Genomic DNA, 18,903 nt, shown 5'->3' on the forward strand with positions numbered 1-18,903 from the left:
TTCAGCACAAGAAATCACTCCCTGCGCATTGGTCAGAGTACGTCTGCCGTGGGCGCAAGTCGTAACGAGGCGCGATGCTCGAGATCCCAAGCCTTGCCTCTCGCTACAGCTGCCTACTGGTGGGGGAGTGCGTCCTCCTCGGGCCACGCAGCGGGGCTCGGATTGCGGTGCGCTTTGTGTAAAGTCTAGCGCCGCCATCTTTGCTTGCAGCTCTGTCGCGCGTCGGCGTGTGCCCAACGCAGCAACCGTGGCGTTGTTGCGAACTTATAGAGCAAGTTTACCGGTTCGACAACGTCACCACCATGCACATCACTAGGCAGCGAAATGACACAACTTGAAGAAAAGTCTTAGGGCCGTTCGCATGCTCAGCGATGCACATGTGCGATATAGCTCGTCTCAGCGTGGCGTGACCAACCTCGAAGGACTCATGTGTATCCTTCGCGTGGGGAAAGGATTGCGCAAGGTGCGTTAGGAGTACAGACGGCAGGGATCCAACGCGCTCACAGCAATACAAGCTGTGTAGCGCCCGCACAGGCAGCAATACCAGCGTGCCCTTATGTGCGCCGCGGCCGCGCCGCTCGGCTCCCGGAGCCCGTCGAACACTGGTCGACAAAATAAAAGAAAAAACAGGATCCTACCGCTTTCCTAAAGCTCCCTTAAGGCTGACTAGGCTCCCCACTGCACTGATGGAATTAAAACGGTCAGCACTTAAACTCGGAGAAGCCGGGTAGGCCGGCCCTTCTCTGAGGCTGCGAGCTATCGCGACGAACTGGCTAACGGGTGCGGCAGAAAGGATAGTAATAACACTTCTCATGCCATCAACGTGCGCGTGCAAAAATACATACGCTACAACGTTGACAGTCCTCACGTAGAGCATGGTAAGTCAAAACACTACGAGAGAATGCCCATCACACCAGCGTCCGCGCGTCACCCTGCTACAGAGCGATGGAGTCGTGTATGACATCCTGCTCTCGCAGAAAATTACAAGATCACAGTGGCTAGCGTCAGCTCCTGATCTCTCGCAATAAGAACAGTTAAGGTGGTTTTGCTTGCTTGCCGTTGTGCACTCACCACTGCAGTATTAGAAGAGACTGAGAAGTCAGCCCTGCTCACTGCCATGGCTAGTCTATGTGTCGAAAACCCGATACACAGACACTCGGTTTATCGCACCTCTGGCCCCACGTTGGGCGCCATGATATGGGGGTTCAATTCTCGCAAGAGATATGCGCCACGGGGGGGGGGGGGGGGGGGGGGGCTAGACGCTACAGTCGCCTTCTAGCCCCGACGTGCCAGCCCTAGCAGACAGAGCTGTGACCCCCCAACCCGCGGTGCGAGAAATCGCCACTGCGGCGGGTTCGGGCCAGAGGGGACAAACACGAGTTGCGTACTCGAACAAGAGTTTATTGCACTGCTCGAGTACACGGCAAGAGAATAGCAATTAAGAACAACCGCCGTGTAGTGAGCGAAAGCCGCGTACGGGGGTGCAATAACAACCACCTAATAGGGAAGCGCGTCAAGTAGGTGAGAGGAAGTGTCTGCTCACCTGACACAGCTTCTCGCTCACATCCCGTTGCGGTGCCTACGGTCAATGGGCGATTCTCGGTGACGGCGGTGGTCTCCTCGGCGGAAATCATGAACCGCGCGCGTGCGCGCCCATTCGCCGAAGAACCCCAAGCGAGTTGCTACAGTCGCGCTCCTCGACACGGAACGAGAGAGGAGGTCTCCCGGTTACGCCGGCAGGAAAGAGGGAAGCCCGCGGCAGCGTCGCCGCAGGCCCGGGAGGCGGCGGGGGGTGGCCAGCATGCCCTCTCCTCCGCCAACCTCTCTGCCAGCGCGCGTAATCACGCGTGTTAATTACGCGCGGGCGTTACAATGGAGGAAGGGGATTGTGAATCCCCACAATATATATATATATATATATATATATATATATATATATATATATATATATATATATATATATATATATATATATATATATATATATATATATATATATTTATATATACATATTTATTTATTTATTTAAAACCGGATTTGGATAAACATCTGCTTGCAGACGCCTCCATGCCGTCATCTGTTTCCCATCTAGAGTCTTGTCTGGAGGGGGTAGTTTCAAACGCTGCGTTCTATAATACTGCGTCACATCATAGAATACGACAGCAGACGCCCTTCTCTGTTGTAGCCTTCGTCAGGTTGCTCATTCCGACCTGCTCAGTAGTAGAGATCTCGAGCCAGGTTGTGAACAGCCTCGTTCCCACTAACAGATTCGTGCGCTGGGGTTCAAATCAGATTAATTGTCCTATCCAATTCTTTTTGTCTCAAAATTTTGAGTGCCATGGGAGATATCCTTCCACTACCAAAATTTTGAATTGCAGTTTTACTGTCGCTTAACACATGGCCTTTGTGCCGACGCAAGCAAGAGCTATTGCAACCTCCTCTGCCACATCAATATCATCACCCTTGTGGTGCTGAGCCTTTCTAGCTGCGAGACATTTACCGCCTCAAGCAGTACCGCCAAAGTATGCATTCCCATAGGCAGCCCAAAGCCCTCTTCATACACTTTCTCATAAGCGCATCAATTTTGCTCCTTTCTGCCGCCTTTAAGTTCAAGTGAGGTGTCGCATAGCTCACTCAAATCGTAATAAAAGCCTGAACCAATTTAATCATTTTTTTTCTCTGTAAGGCTCCCTTTCTTACTTGATACTTTCCTAAAAGGACCCAAAGTCTGCATGACATAGCCTTCCAGCTTTTTGATGGTAACAGCATTATGGTCATTCGCCTGCAGATGTAAGCCCAGGATCCTAATAGTCTCCATCTCCGGAACCTGCACCCCACCTACCAGAATCTGAATTTTTGAAGGCGGTTTATTTCTAAGCGCCCCGTCCTTGTATAGGAATAATTCCGACTTTTCCGGAGAGCCCTCCAGGCTCTTTTCCGCCGCGTATGCTACAATACAGTCGGCTGCCACCTGGATAATTTGCTCAATCTCTCCATCACTGTCCTTATCTATCCACAAATTAATGTCATCTGAATACATGCTGAATTTAGGATTCTGGTTACCGAGCACCTTCAGCTGCCGTGGCAACTTCCTCATGGCCATATTATACAATAGGGGCGACAGGACCGCCCCCTGCAGTGTCCCCCTACTTCCTTGCTGAATCACCTCCGAGGTGTTCTTTTGAAACACTATTTCGGCTCTCCTTTCTCTAAGAAATCCCTGATGTAGTTACAGGTCTTACCCCTACTCCTACCTCATTCAGTACCTCTAGGACCGCCGAGTGTTTTACATTATCGAAGGCCTTCTTTAGATCCAGCCCTAGTATCACCTTCGCATCCTTTGTCTTAGAAGACTTTGAGAACAGAAATAGGAAAAAAAGGTCACAGTTGTAGAGTATGGATGGCTTTGCACCAGGACAATGCACCCGCTCACATGAGCCTATCTGCCAAACAGTTTCTGACCAGCAAAAACATTACTGTGATGGGGCATCCTCCTTATTCACCTGATTTGGCTGCGACCTTTTTTTATTTCCTAAAGTTAAATCTTGCCTAAAGGAAACCCATTTTACCTCAGTTGAAGAGGCTCAAGCAAAAACAGAGAATTTCCTGAAGGGCATTCCAAAAACCTCGTTCCAGAACTGTTACCAGCAATGATAGCACCGAATACAGAAGTGTGTGAATGCTGGTGACTACTTGGGTTTTCTTAAAAGGTTCTTGGACTGAAAGATGAACAAGCAAGGTACACGTACCCCTCCCACTCTCGCGGTACGCATGGCGGAAGCAAACATTGGGCGTTTCGCTTTTCATATGCGGGAGCATTTGATTGCTAAAACAAGGCAACTCTCATAACATACGAATAATATATGCTTCTGATTATATGCTTAAATACAGCATGAGCCCATCATTTCGGCCTCCTCGGAATCCCTAGACGAAAGCCCGGAACAATTAGTCCAGTTCTCCGAAGATCGTGCTCGCATATTATAGTAAATGCTTTTCAAATAAAAGGAAAATATGTAAATAAGTTCTTTTTGCTAAGGAAAAAACTTTCTCAGCGGCTATCGTAGACGGCGTGCATCCGAAAAGCAGACGGCATGGGGATAATCACGGTGATAATATGTCGTTGTGACGTTTGGATTGGATTGGATTGGTACTGAGGCTTCCCTTTTTTACCAGGTGTACCAGAAATGTCCTAGCCAAGTCAATTCCCTACTGTGACGGAGTCTGTCCCGCCCTGGCGCAACGCCACCAACACTATTTATCTAGTATGCGTTATCCAATTCTCAAGGCGTCGTTTGGTTGTCTCCACCAAGGAGGTTATATAGAACTTCTATGTAACCTCCTTGGTCTCCACAGCCACAGCCCTCTCATGCCTCTCATCCCGCTGTGTCGCATTACTGTCTACCGCAACGTCTCCTTGCGGCTGTCCAGACGCGAACCCCAGCCCATGTGGCAAAGTGGACCCGCTAGGCTGACATGGCATGAGCACGTGGCAAGTCAACACAATATGTTCGATCGCATGGAGGAAGGAAACAACTTAGGAGAGGCCAAGCTTGCCATTCCCAATGCATTGGAGAAAGTGTGGAGGAAGTGACGTCAAAATTTAGGGTTAGCCAAGTCGGGCCATTAGCAACGGCGACGCGGTTGCTATCAAAACTCGGGCCACTAGCAACAGCGTTGCTAAGGGGCGCGGAGAAAGCGTTGCAGAGAAAGAAAATGCGGAGGGTAAAGGAGGAGGAGAGACGTTGCAGTGTCCGGTCGCGGCACAGCCGCGCCGGCTTCAAAAAAATGATGTCAGGGCGTCTCCTAAGTTCGTTCCTTCCTCCATGTTCGATCGTCTCTGTCTCCCGCCCGCACACACGTCAGCCGGCAATGGTAGCCAGACTAGCTAGCTGTTTTCGAAATAACAAAGAAAAAAAAAATATTTTTAAAAGCATCTACAGCACTGACCTAGCTCAAATTTTGAGGAATTATAATTTCACGTATGTGGAGTGAAATGTCAGCTGTCATTGTTTCCAGTATTTTTTTCTCACAATGTATATGTATATACAGGGCGTTCCGCATTCATCTTCGTGAAAAATTCTCCCGGGAAAACTACGGAACTATTCGGGCTCAAACGCTGACCACAAGGTAACTTGTGATGGTCGACGTTTTTCAATAATGTAGTCTAATGTCTGTACTTGCTTGCATTTTCTGTAATCGGCAAAAAACTGTAGTCATCTGCGGCAGAACTTTCGGATGAATAGATGGTAAGGCTGAACCCTTTGAATTGGGCGGCGGCGTCACAGGCCGCCTAGCCGTGAATAGTAATATAATTTGTACTTATTCTTGCCTTGATTTGAGCCACGAATCAGCTAGCATTCGTTTGGTTATTTTTACCTTTTCAAAGTATTTTTCCTCCACTATCCTTAATTAAACCCCAATGCTTTGACTATATCTGCCCTATTGCCTTGAACTTCCTCATCCTATCCACACACACCGCACAGCGTGCCTATCTCCTGGTGCTTGAATCGCAGTTCTCCTGTCCTAGCGGCTATCCTCGAACAGCAATGAGCTGGCCCTAGAATTATCGTAAATGTTTTATTTGGCTATTTCCTGCTTGAAAGTTATATACATTTCCAGTGCTGATTTGGTCTCCATCCCTGTTTTCCATAAACCCCGCTCTATTTCTTTAATTAATATGGCAGCTGGCTGCGTCATCTGGCGAACTGCAAGAAAACCATTATTTTGCTAAGGCCGTCAAGCCCGTGAAGCCAAGGCTGGATGTGGGCAATATTGATGCTGCGGAGAGTTGTGTTCAGTTCAGATTCTAGCCATTCAGCCTGCATTGTGGCATCAAATGATAGCCGACTTATATTTTATACAACGTTAGCTAACTTTAGCGAAGGGTTAAAATAAAACATTTGCGAAAGGCCAGAGAAAACACTTGAATAAAGCTGCCAGCCATCTGGCGCACCACAGGCAATGTTTTTTATTTTGCAATTGACCAATACGTAATTATGATAATTTTTCTAATTCACTAAGTATTGCTTTTACAGAATAAATGTGATTTGCAAAGTTGTAGAGCACCTTCTGAAATCCCCGTTTTATTTATTTCCGATAAAGAAAGTCTCAAGTGTATCGTTTTTACAAGCTCTAAAGAAAGCCCGCGAAATGTAAAAAAAAAAAAAAAAAAAAAAAAAAAAACAATAAAAAACAATAAAACAAACTTTGAAATGATTAACGCATTCATGTGCCACGATTGTGGTGCTCTCAACCATGGTTTGAGTAACCGAAATTAGCTGCGGCCGTGACTCGACAACCCAGTTACGGCCCAGTTCCAGCGGTAGGATGGTAATTTTTGTATTTCGCGGGCTTTCTTTAGAGCTTGGGAAAAACGATACACGTGAGGCTTTCTTTATCGGAAATAAATGGAATGGTTTTAGAAGGCGCTCTCCCAACTTTGCAAATCCATTTATTGTCTAAAGGCAATAGTTGGTAAATTAGAATAATATTTAATTACTAATTACTTAATAGGAAAATTAAAAAATGTCTGTGGTGCACCAGAAGGCTGGCAGCTGTATATAAGTGGTTTCTATGTTCTACGTCAAATGTTTCAATATTTAGCCCTTGACTAAATTTAGCCTAAGTACCCTGTATATCTGGCTATGTAGGCAAGAAATGCATTAAAGACTAACCATGAAAAATGCCTTAATCATCGTTTGATGAGCGAAAATAAGTCACAGGTATTAAAATTGGCTAATTTTATTTCAAGGACAACGGAGGCCTTTTGTACCAGCGATAGCAATTTGTGGCTGACCTTAAAAATGTGTTTACAACTTGCTTCAGCCTAAATGAGCTTCATGCAGGCGGTGCATGAGCTTCATGATCCAGGCCAAGCAAATCTGCCAACTTGGGTGCTCTGTTCACTGTCAAAGTGTTGCAGCTGAAATGACTGCTTTCTAACAAACTACCCGCATGCACTTTTTCACAAAATGTATTACCAAAGCAACGACAATTGAGACGTCAAGCTTCAAAGCACCTGAAGCTGAGCAGATATGCTCTTAGCTAGGACTGTCTGTGTGGTCAATAATTAAAAAAAAAAAAAAACAACTCTTATTATTGCTGACTTTTGTCCCATGCACTCGGCCGGGTAAAATAAAATATCAGTGGAGAAGCCTTGTCATGCACCTAAACAAAAGTGTGCTGCCCTCCGCATGTATTTTTTGCATGTTATGCATGGACACCATGAGGGATGAAATGATTTTAGCACCTGCAGCTCCCAGCAACAAATATTGCTGCTGGGAACAGAGAATAATGGTGACGCCACAGAATATCGCCAGATGGTTCGTTTCAAAAGCGTAGGTTTTTCTTTTTTTCGTGAACACTGTGTAAAAAAAAAAAAAAAAAAAAAAGTAACATTCCTGACGCTCTCACTTTTCAAGTTGATAAATTTTCTAATGCTTCGCAGATATCACGCTAGAACGAGCATTCCTGGTTACCATTTGATACCGAGTAGCGCAGTATAGTAGAATCATCCGTATTGGCTAAAGGAAAGTTACTGCGACGTGCGAGGCTGTGGGAACCTATGCGCGCACTGTGCCTGGCCACTCTGCTACCAGTCTGCTGCTGACAGTTTAATTTGCTCTTTAATAAAGCGGGCTCTGCAGAACTCAGAAAGATACCTATCCCGTACAAATTAATGTACCATAAGAATTTACAGTGCGCGAGAACTCGCCCCGCATGAGCCGTAGCAGACGCCAGCGAAATAAGAGCGCTTTCACCCTAGTGCAGCCGTGAAAACACGACTAATTTCGAATGAAACGCCTTCTATCATAGGTGGAAGTCCACATACGTCGGTGGAGGGAAAAAATCACCACTTTTACTAAATAAGCGCACGAAAGCCTCGGTATAGTAGCACTATTGCAAGAAAGCAGGAAAAGGTGACTAGAAGATGTTGCAGTAGCGCTATCTCACGGCGTCAATGAGAAACGGCGTGCCCGATTGTCGTCGTTCGCGCCACTATAGGTGAAACTCAGCTCGACCAGTGGCGAAATCTGCAGCCTCCATGAAGAATCGGGGCGAAACGTTGCCTATGGGGCTGTAATAGATTTGTCATGCTGCGAGACCAGTGGAAACTCGTTTCAGGTCCCCGGGCTCACGTTTGCAAGCGCAGTGGTTTGCCTTTCACCGACAATGCGCAACTTGCTGGAGCGGCGGCAAAGTGAAGTGGGGCGCACAGAGCGCACTCGACTACCATTGTAATAGAGAGAGTTAGCTTATCGCTTGGGCGGGGCGCACAAGCTCATTGGTCCCGACGCGGCAGGTATATGTGCCGACATCGAGTATGTGGCGCCATCTATCGGCGTCAAGGGGATCTGGGCATGCGCAGTAGAACGCGCGGTGGCGGATCGCGGTAGCGGATCGCGGATTACGGTAAACTAAAACTCTCTATTGCTCCTATTGCTAACGAGGCGGTACAAGGGGACCTGAGGTGGTCCAGTTTTGAGGCCCGGGAGGCTACTGCAGTGTTTCGCCGATTCCGGAAAATGAAGGCTATATATAGTTGAGACGTTAAATGACATTACCGAAAAATGTGGACCATCACAAGTTGCCTAGCTATCGGAGTTTAAGCCCGAATAGTCCAGTAGTTTGCTCCCCCCTACAGTGGCCTAATTGTGCCTACCAATTAGGACACTCCCTCACTTACCCGCTTGGGTGCAGTACTAAAGAATTCCATTGAGCCGTAGCTGCTTGCTTAATAGAGAGTAAATTTCACTCACAATTAAAGTAGCATATACATGACCTGATGGTAGAGTGGAGAAATACAAGCTCGAATTTTTCTGGCCGCAAACACTTCCAATTAGGAGAAGCTAGACCTTCTATATTTTTTGGAGAATGCTGAGTCTGCTATAGCTGTCGAAGTCGCCGAAGCAATAGTGCTAAAATCACAATATAGACCCAGCCAACGAGAAGTTGTAAGCGCACGTCTTTTGTGCGTGCGTGCGCGCGCGCGCGCGCGCGTGCGTGTGTGTGTGTGTGTGTGTGTGTGTGTGTGTGTGTGTGTGTGTGTGTGTGTGTGTGTGTGTGTGTGTGTGTGTGTGTGTGTGTGTGTGTGTGTGTGTGTGCGTGCGCGCGTGTGTGTGTGTGCGTGCGTGCGTGCGTGCGTGCGTGAAATATTGCGCTGGCGCAGTTTTCGTACACTGTAATTTGCGCAACGAAACCGAAAGTTTGTACTGAACAGTTTTTTTTAAATTGCACTAACTATAAAACGTACTAAAAACGTGTTCCTGCTACATAAAAAAAGATAACTTTTTTTTGGCGCATTTAAAATTAGTTAAATATAAGGGGCGCTTTTTTCAAACTCGGATCCTGAACTCAACATTGTAACTAATGTGAACACATTAGATGACGCGGTTGCCACTGTAGCTTGTCATTATGAATATAAAGCCTTAGTTGCTTTTTATTTTACTCAGTTCGTGCTTCAGACTTTACATATTTTGCCCATCTTTACGAACTTTTCACCTTTCACACCGTGCGCCACCTAGCGCGTTGTTCGTACGTTTCGCGAGAAGTTCTGTTTTCTCGTATGTGTGAATGTACAGTATTTTCACGGGTAATTACCAACAATGTTCGCTTTTTTGGCTCTTAGAGCGGTGGATTAGATGTCCCTGGTGTAAAAGTTGTGGCTGAACTATGTGATGTGCTTGCAGTCAAGATTCATCGAAGCTGCATTGACTCTGAGGTTGGTGGGGGTCCATGTGTGTTGGGATATGTTCGTCGTCTCGCTGGTTTTCTTGGCTTGCTATGTGCCGTCGCCTGCTTGATGTGTTACGAGCGCGATTTCGAATTGTATTAGTAGTACCCAGTCTCTTGCGCGGAGCGAAACCCTCCTTGCTCGCGTCTGCACGTGCTTCATTGTATGAGAAATCAGGAGTAGTCAGTGTGTTTCACTGTCCCGATCCACCCGTTTCTTTTGTGTCCGCAGTCGGAATGCCATTAGATGCGTCGCGTCGTAGATGGTAGCGCATGGTGGAGGTTTGTCTATTTTCTTACATGCAGGCGCGCGTGACGCACCCGTTTGCGTGCTTGATCCCTTCTTTGGTGTTGCACTTTTTCATGCGTGCCATGGTATGTTCTCTCTTTCTTGCAGTAATTCAAAATGAGTTCCGAGGATTCGTCTCGCCTGAAAGGTACCTGAATTTTTTATTGTTCAAATGGAAAGCGCGTTCCGCGATTTTGTACCAGAGGTCCAATGTGAACGAACAATCGCCTTATTTCTCTAGCAGACATGTGAGAACTCAAGTTAAAGTAAGAACCCATAAGCATGGCCTGAAACTACTGAGCAATATAGAAAGTATGCGCTTATTTTGCCGTTAGCGTGTTCCTGGGACTCTTGACCTCGGTTGTACATTCGAAACTGTATTGTCTTTAGCTCATGAGAACCAACAGCTGTTTATCGAGCACCTTTATTGTCATAAAGTTGCCGATCTGACGAATACATTAGGGCGAAAATAGGCATCTGGGATGCCAACACAGTGTACACATCTATGAGAACCTTTGTGGTTAACTGTAGCCCTCTGTAACATTCATTTAAGCTACAGTGTGGCCATACAATGCAGTACCACTGCTCTTCTTGCTAGGTCTGACTATGACCATAATTACAGGCAAAAAGAGGATTGTTCCAGCCACCCCTGGGCCAGATGCCAAAAAACCAAAGCCTGCAAAGGTAGGAATTTGCTCCCACATTTGTGCGCACTCATGGAATCTATGACAAAAAGCTTAGTAGTTTCAGAAATATGATATCTATGATATAGTTACCTTAGTCTCTTAGAGCAAATAGGCACTGTCTACCCTTTGTATCTTCTCATTGTTGTCAACAACATCGGAAACCATCGAAGAAGCTGGCGTATGTTGTGTTGAGCCACCCACTTATGCCACACCCTGAATAATCATGACCGTGCCCTGCTTGGGCCTTGAAGATCACAAGCTAGGCACACTGTTTTGGTAGTGCCAAGCTGTCAGATTACAGCATTCGCCATTTTTTTTTATATAGGTGTTAGATCTTTAGCTTCTCATTATAAAAGTGTTGCTAATATGAGAGCTTCTCTAATTCTAAGATTTTTAATTGCTGCTTTCGACTGAGACCAACATGGGACTTGCTTACTTAATTTGTGACTACGAAAGTTTGTTCCTGAAAGTGATGCTGGGAGAGCGCATATTTTTCCTTGATAAAGTTTACCAGCCACCTGATGTGGATTTATTCATACAGAAGTTGTATCATCATTTGCAAACTTTTAACAGCGAAAGCATGATTGTAGCTGATGACTTTAATTTATCTGGTATAGACTGGTAGCACATGTGCTACGGACTGTCTGTTTCAGCAGGATGTCTAATGGATTTAATGTTTTTCAAGAGCCTTTAACAAATTGTAACAGAGTGCACTTGAGCACTCCTTCATGGATCATGAGCAAATTCAATCTTCAATCTTTTGTTTATCACAGAAAATTTTAGGAATGGTGTAGTTCAAGTGGAACATGGTATTAGCAGTTCTTAAACTGGTTTCGTTTTGTTGGACCTGGGCCCGTATTCAGAGTTTGCGTCGTTATCGAAAGTGTCGCTACCTCCCCGACCTCGAGTCATCTGATTGGTGGAAACGCTGGAACATCGTGTTGCCACCTCTTCCGGTTTCGTAGTGGCAACACCCGGTTCCGGTGTTTCGGCCAATCAGATGCCTCGAGGTCACGTGAGATAGCGACACTTCGATAACGACGCAAACTTGGAATACGGGCCCTGATGGATGAATAAGAAGAAAGTACTGAAACTGACTATGATAAAAGGTTTTTCAAGGTCAGATGACGTAGCAATAATTGATTACCTGAATTTGCACCTTGAGGGAGAGAGGTTTCATGCTGCAGTTGATTTTTGCATTGACAAATTTGTACCAAATAGAAAAAGGAAGACTAGGCTAAATCCCTGGATCAGCAGGGAGATAATACAAATTAAGCGTAGGCTAAAGTTCCTAAGGAAGAGCCATAAAGCTGCCCCATCTCAGTTTGTGGCATTAAAACATTATTTGTCAGGTAAAATTAATCGTGAGGTTGAACTGCTACGCTACCGCTTTACCAAAATATATCAAGGCTGACCCCTAGAAGTCCTGGAAACATCTATGGGAAGGTAAAGATGAAGTCGTGAAGCTAAAAATTAATGCAGACACCATCATCGATCCAAAGCAATTGCCCATTGTTTTAATAAGTATTTTCACGCTGGGGTCTTGAGAAAAAAAGAATATGAATATCTAAAATTCGATTCTAATAGTTTGGTCTGATTGTAACTAATGAAGGTGTTGTAGATATGCTGTTGAAACTAAATATTAAGAATACTTCTTTACCAGATAATATGCCAAGCGCTTTTTTAAGACGCTCTGCTGAACTGCGTCCTTTGTAAGTAAGCTGTTCACAGTTTTGCTCAAATCGGGTGTTATCACTGGAGGATGGCCCGGGTAGTACTGGTACACAAAAAGGGTGATCGACTAGGCTATGCCAGCTGCCGTCCAGTGTTGATTACTAGTACATTTGTAAGCTTATGGAACATGTGGCGAACTACTTAGCTGAAAGAAATGTTCTGTCTTCCTGTCAACACTGTTTTCATATAGGCGTATATCTACGACCACACAGCTTCCCCTGACAGTATGTGAGATTTCTCAAGTACTTGATACATCTGGACAAATAGATATTTTATTCCTGGATCTTAGCAAGGCCTTTGATAAAGTATAGCCTATGTCAAAAGTGTGGGGCCTGGGGGTCTGCTTCTAAGCTGTGTAATTGCGCTGATTTATTATTAGTGGAGGTCCTTCCCATTGGAGTGGGTAGGATGAAAAATCTTACCATCAAGAGATTAACTGGAAATGCATTACAGGCCGCACGAAGTGGCTCAGAAGCAGACCCCTGGGCTCTACACTTTTTACAAAGATTGCAATTCACACAAAACTGATTCATAAGTTGGAATTGCATGCCTTGCCCTCACTCATTGTTTGTTGGATAAGTTTTTATCTGCAAAACAGAAAACAGCTTGTAGAAAAAAAAACAAATGTGCACCAGGAATGCTTCCAGTAACCTCCAAGAGTACCTCAGTGCAGTGTGCTGGGGCCACTCTTATTTCTCATTTATGTAAGTGGTTTTAAATGCTGTGTGCAAAGGTGTCACTATTAGGTTGTTTGTGGATGATCGCATTATATTTAGAGAAAGATTTTCAGAAGCTAGCTATATTGCTTTGCAAAAAACTCTTGTTTGTGTCAATCAGTGGTGTGTGTGCTGGGGCATGATCTAAATTTTGATATAACAGTTCTACTGCGTGTAAAAAAAATGTCCTAGTATGTTTACATATTTTCTACATGACATACCTGTTCTTGAAGTTTGTAAACACAAATATTTAGGCGTCATGCTCACTTGGTCGGATCACATAGCTAATATTTCAAATGCTACCCTACGTAAGCTGTCGTTTCTGAAGACTATAATACTACCTAATAAGCACTAAACTTTCTGTATATGAAACATGCATATGTTCGAAACTGGAATATGCGGTTGTTGTGTGGGATCCTTGCCTAGATGAAGACAAGTCCACTTGTCGAAACGGCTCGATCTGCAGACCCTTTACCCTTGTTCAGTGCTCCTTCATACCGTGTAAATCATCTTCTTCCTCTCGTTCTACCTGGATCCTCACCTTAAATAAGGTATACAGTGACTAGAACGTATCCAGAGAAAACCTGTCCGATTTATTACAGCCACCTAGTGTGTTTGAGTCATCAAATTTTGTGGCTAAACTAGAAAGCCTGTTCTCGGTTGGCTAGAATTTGATCCCGATCCCTTCTTATATTGTGCTTTGTGTATTTCTGTGTTGCTTGTTTTGTACTATTGTTTCATAACTTTTTGCCATAATGTTCAAACCGTTCTTTTATTGTCCCTCCTGCTAGGGCCGAAAGGGGCCTACAGTATATATAAATAAATAAAAATTAGCTGACGTTTAGCATAGTTAAACATGGTATTCAGCAAAAGCTTTTTTTCGTTGTTGCGGTGTTTCAGCAGCCCATTAAGCTCGTTTGGCCTTGCTATCTTTCGCTTTTATCTTCACACAGAGAGCTATATCAGCAGGATGATTGGACGTAGTAAGCAGTAAACGATATTGTTAGCGCAGTGCCATCTCCGTTGTCTCCTATGGATGGCTCTGAGTCAATGAAATTGCTCCATGCTCATATACCCCAGCCGCAGCTGACGTCGCGGCTGTTTTCATTACGCGATGACGTCGGTCACATGACCAATCACAAAGCTCCGGCCCATTCATCGCTCTCACAAACCATATTTGAAAAGTCGCCCGAGAGGTCGAAGATGTCAACCTTGTTGTTCAACACCAAGGTGGTGCACAAGGTTAGGCTGAAGGACTTGGCTCTAGTGGGACTTATAGCCATGCATGACCTCTCGCTCGGTAAAGGTCAAATTATCAGACATGCGAAGCACAGCACTACCTGGCATTGGGAAGCTTTTGCTTCAAAATATCTTGGTTCAACTTTGTGTGCCCTTCTCAGTCAACTCAAAACAAATATGCAGGTCAGGGCCATAGCCGGGGGCGGGGGGTTTGACTGGCGGAGCATAACAACCCGTGAAAAATATTTTTGGCTATGCCACTGGTGCAGGCGTAGCTATGTATTCCACGATAGGAACCCAAGTTGTTTCATTTCAACTGCCTGCTAAAGGGCTCATATAAGGGAACTGAGCTGTGCGATTGCTTATTAGTACAGTTGTGGTCATGGCTTACATCTATTTCACCCAGTGCCAGGGAAACTAGTGCTGTTGAGACTGTTTATAAGGGCTTCACATTAGATTCAAAAATGAATCTTTCGTAGTGCTTGGTGATTTTAACGAGGAATATTGCAAATACCCGACTTTTGGAAAGCAAGTCGATGAATGGTACAGCATATGCCTTTCTGTGCCCAAGAATATGGTTACAAGACAGTGGAGCAACTGCATTGATTTGATGTTTCGAACTGAAAATGTTGTATCAGAGGTAAACTGTTTGTCCAGTTACTGCATTGACAACACAACTATCTTCTTTTAGTCACTTGCCAGCACTGAATGAATGAACATAGTATAACCAACCTTAACTGCTGAAAATAAATGATGGCACATTACAAACACAGTTGGAGCAACACTTTAATACAGCAACGTAACTATTATAAACAAAGCTTCACAAGCATGGCAAGTGCTAGTTCGCATACCTCACATTTGGCCAGCTAAGCTAAATAAGGTTTAACTTTTTATGATTATTATCAACACTGAAAAATAATGAGGAAACGGGAAAAGATGACAGACACGAGGATGGGCTGCCACCAGTCTGAGGAACACCATACTTGCTCTGTGGGATAGGATGCAGAATGGTATGCAGGTGAAAAAAAAAAAAACACAAAAAAAGATCCTTTTTAAAAAAGCAGTTTTTAAAAACGGCTCCATAAACAGAGAGGAATGTTTTTGCAGGACATCTAATAAGAATACAACATGGATGTCAGATATAGTATGGCCATGTTAACTCGCTTTATTTTATTTTTGTTTTTCACAGTTTTTAATGGTGCTTTGCTACCCATGGCAAAATTTGTGCAGCATCGGTTGGTGAAATTGCGCCCAGTGCATATGCTTTCCCTGCTTTCAGCAGTGAGTGCGTTTGCAACACCAATGTGCCTGTGCTGTATTGTAGGAAGGCGGCGACCGCTTCTGCTGGATCTGCCACCGAGAGCCGTCAACACTGTGGTGCGACACATGCCCTCGCAGCTACCATGCGTCCTGCGTTAACCTCAAGGTTAAGGGCCTTGCCAAGTGGGTGTGCCCTGAATGTGTGCGCATCATGTCTGCTGACAATGTGGACACTCGTTCCCCCGCTCTCTCTCTGCTCTCGGTGGACGAGTTCTGCAGCCTCCTTCAGTACGCCCTGCAGAGGCTCAAGAAGCACACGGTGGGTGCAATTAGCATTTGTGCGGTGTTTGAAATGAAGAAAAGAGCTAGCGTTTGACTCTTACAGCTGTTGTAACCAGCTGTTTGCATACTTAGTGGCATTAATGTCTAATTTTTTTTGCAAGCTTCAAGCAGTGGATGCATATCCCATTTTCGGATAAGTCGAGATTTTATTTTCATATCGCAAGGAGCACAATGTGAGAAATATCTTGCATATCCGGAGGTTTTGTTGCTGGATGAGCCTATCTGTGTGTGTCACTTGAGGCTGTGAGACGGTGGCTACAATGAGTAAGGAATTTGAAATATGTTTTGGTTTGCATGTTTGCGATCACATAGTGAGTGAGCTAAGCGAAAGAGTTCAGCTGAGATGGAGGACCACATAGAGAGTTATGGAATGAAAAATAGTAGGTGCAAAGTTAAGAGATGGGAGCCTGCTGAATGAGTCATGGTGCAATTGTGAGGTAACGACATTCTAGTAGAAATCGGGAAGGAGAAATAGGCGTTCTAGGTCATGTAATTCGAAGGCATGATTACCGGTTTCTAATGGTAGCAGACTGGATTCCTAGGGATGCTGGGGGCGGCAGCAAGTTAGATAGGTGGATGAAACTAGAAAGTTTTGGGGGATCAAATATATGCAGCTAGCCCAGAACCGAGTTAATTGGAGGGTGTGGGAGAGGTCTTTGCCCTATAGTGGGTGTAGTGACAGCTGGTGACGATGGTGGTGTATAGGGAGTGAGCAGGATATTAGAGAGCTTTAGTATAGTGAGCTTTGCATGGTTGCATGCTTAGCAGAATAATGGGTCCAAAGTGGGAGTGTGCAAAGGGCTGAGAAACAATGTTAGTATGTGCACTGTTAGCATGTGCACGGCATTTTCAGAAGTTAGCGTTACGGCTATAGCGTTGTTAGCATGAAAACATGGCGATGTTCCTCAATGCGATAGCTGCACGCTGCAGCTGAATAAAAAGTCACTTTATCCTGTTTGACAGTTTTACTGAGTCCCACTGGTTTTGCTGTCTTTCGCTACGACTGACCTTGCTTTGAGGACCTTGTTAAAACTGTAATTGAGCACCGCTTTTGATGATACTCCCTCAATACTGGCCTTCCAAAGCCTAATGGGGCTACCGTCTGCTATGCTACTGTCTCAACTGTTCAGAACGGTGCACAACTGGTAGGGATATAACAAAAATAGCTTTTGAGTTTTGTGACAGTGTTTTTTGTGCTTAAACAGTTAAATATGGTAATGTATATTAAATTAACAAAAATATTTCCAGCACTGCATGTCATCTAAAGGAAAGTATATGTGTTTAGCAGCTTTCACTTTGCTTTCCTTTAACTTGAAGAGGCTTACGTGTCTTATTCCACATAATTTTAGCTGCAATTTTATGGCAAAAATGGGTTTTAGAGTATTAATTGGCTCGGAAATAATTTGATATGTAATATTTTAGCAACTCGGCAGCAGTAGGAACGAGTGAAAACGTTTTGCCTCCTTGGAAAGTAGACTATGCTTAATGGTTTCAGAACACAATACTAAAACTTTGGAGATGAGGAGCACAGAGCACACTAACATAATTTTCTTCATTTCCACTATCAGGGTAACACTATACTAAATCTCTATTGAAAATAAGATTGGGATGAAGCGCATTTGGCAAGCACTCGCAGATTATGACTAGCAACTTACCGGTATCGCTCAAGAGGAAAGTATACAACAGTTGCATCTTACCTGTACTCACCTATGGGGCTGAAACGGGGAGGCTAACAAAAAGGGTTCTACTTAAGTTGAGGACAACGCAGATGGCTATGGAAAGAAAAATGGTAGGTGTAACGTTAAGAGATAGGAAGCGTGCAGAGTGGGTCAGAGAAATAACTCAAATTACTGACATTCTAGTGGAAATCAAGAAGAAGAAATGGGCATGGGCAGGACATGTAGTGTGAAGAGAGGATACTGATGGTCGCTTAGGGTAACAAACTGGATTCCAAGGGAAGGAAAGCGTAGCAGGGGGTGGCAGAAAGTTAGGTGGGCGGATGAGGTTAAGAAGTTCGCAGGGGTCAAGTGGATGCAGCTAGCACAGGACCGGGTTAATCGGAGGAATATAGGAGAGGCCTTCGCCCTGCGGTGGGTATAGTCTGGCTGATGATGATGATGATTGAGGTAGCGGAAAGTTGACATCTCCACATTTGAAAATACTTAAAGCGTTGCTTTGCAAACCAATGATAAATAAAGCATTTATACACTGCTTGCGGGCTTGCTGCCTTTAATCATAGCTAACAGGAAATTCTCTCTGCACAGTGGAAGCTGTTGATGTGAGAAAGTGATTTATCTATTTTTCACTGTGCTGTTTAGTGTTGCAATGTGTAGCCAGTGAACTCGACTAAGAAAATGCCATGAAGCTAACATTTTACGGAACCAAGGTAGGCGTTGGTAGGTGATTCTCTAAATCCATCTAGTAGAGTCATATTTCGGGGAATTCTAATTCTGACGTTCTGTATTGTGTTCTGTTGGGCTCTAAAATGTCATCAGTGTAGGTATTATTGTGAGCTGTGATTATACTAGGGACACCCTGAGTGTCAGTGAGGGTGACAGTAATGTATATTACCATGTATTGTAATTGCATTGTGGAAATATACAGTATTGTAATCTAAGAAATATGGCACTATATGTTGAAATATATATGGGTTGGAATTGACAAGGCCTTCACAGTTAAGTCAGGTATTATCATCACTCAAGGAGTGGTGGGGGCTTCACTTTACAGCAAGCTCTTCACAAATCTTGTAAACGGTTTCTTGAAAACATAGCACAAATAAACACAAAGATGACATAGATGTAGCCAGGACAGGTGCATCTAACCCAAACCAAACATTCTTGTAACGGTCCAAAAGCCCACAGTTGGTCTTGTGATCTCTGTTTTCGAACCACTATGCTATAACCAT

The 18,903-nt window shown here is 44.5% G+C and overlaps 1 protein-coding gene across 1 annotated transcript in view; it reads left to right on the forward strand.

The window, feature by feature from the left end:
• The first annotated feature begins 9,502 nt into the window (after positions 1-9,502).
• Positions 9,503-18,903, forward strand: part of Zmynd8 (Zinc finger MYND-type containing 8) — a 49,491-nt gene continuing 40,090 nt past the window's right edge. The window contains exons 1-4 of the mRNA XM_084576394.1: positions 9,503-9,721; positions 10,130-10,169; positions 10,644-10,705; positions 15,721-15,975. Of these exons, the coding sequence (XP_084432520.1) occupies positions 10,139-10,169; positions 10,644-10,705; positions 15,721-15,975 (348 nt within the window). The 5' untranslated portion in view covers positions 9,503-9,721; positions 10,130-10,138. The remainder of the gene's footprint in view (positions 9,722-10,129; positions 10,170-10,643; positions 10,706-15,720; positions 15,976-18,903) is intronic.

This window comes from Amblyomma maculatum, chromosome 1, assembly GCF_055883805.1.
Source record: "Amblyomma maculatum isolate TAMU_Amacu chromosome 1, ASM5588380v1, whole genome shotgun sequence".
In the NCBI taxonomy this organism is placed as follows: domain Eukaryota; kingdom Metazoa; phylum Arthropoda; class Arachnida; order Ixodida; family Ixodidae; genus Amblyomma; species Amblyomma maculatum.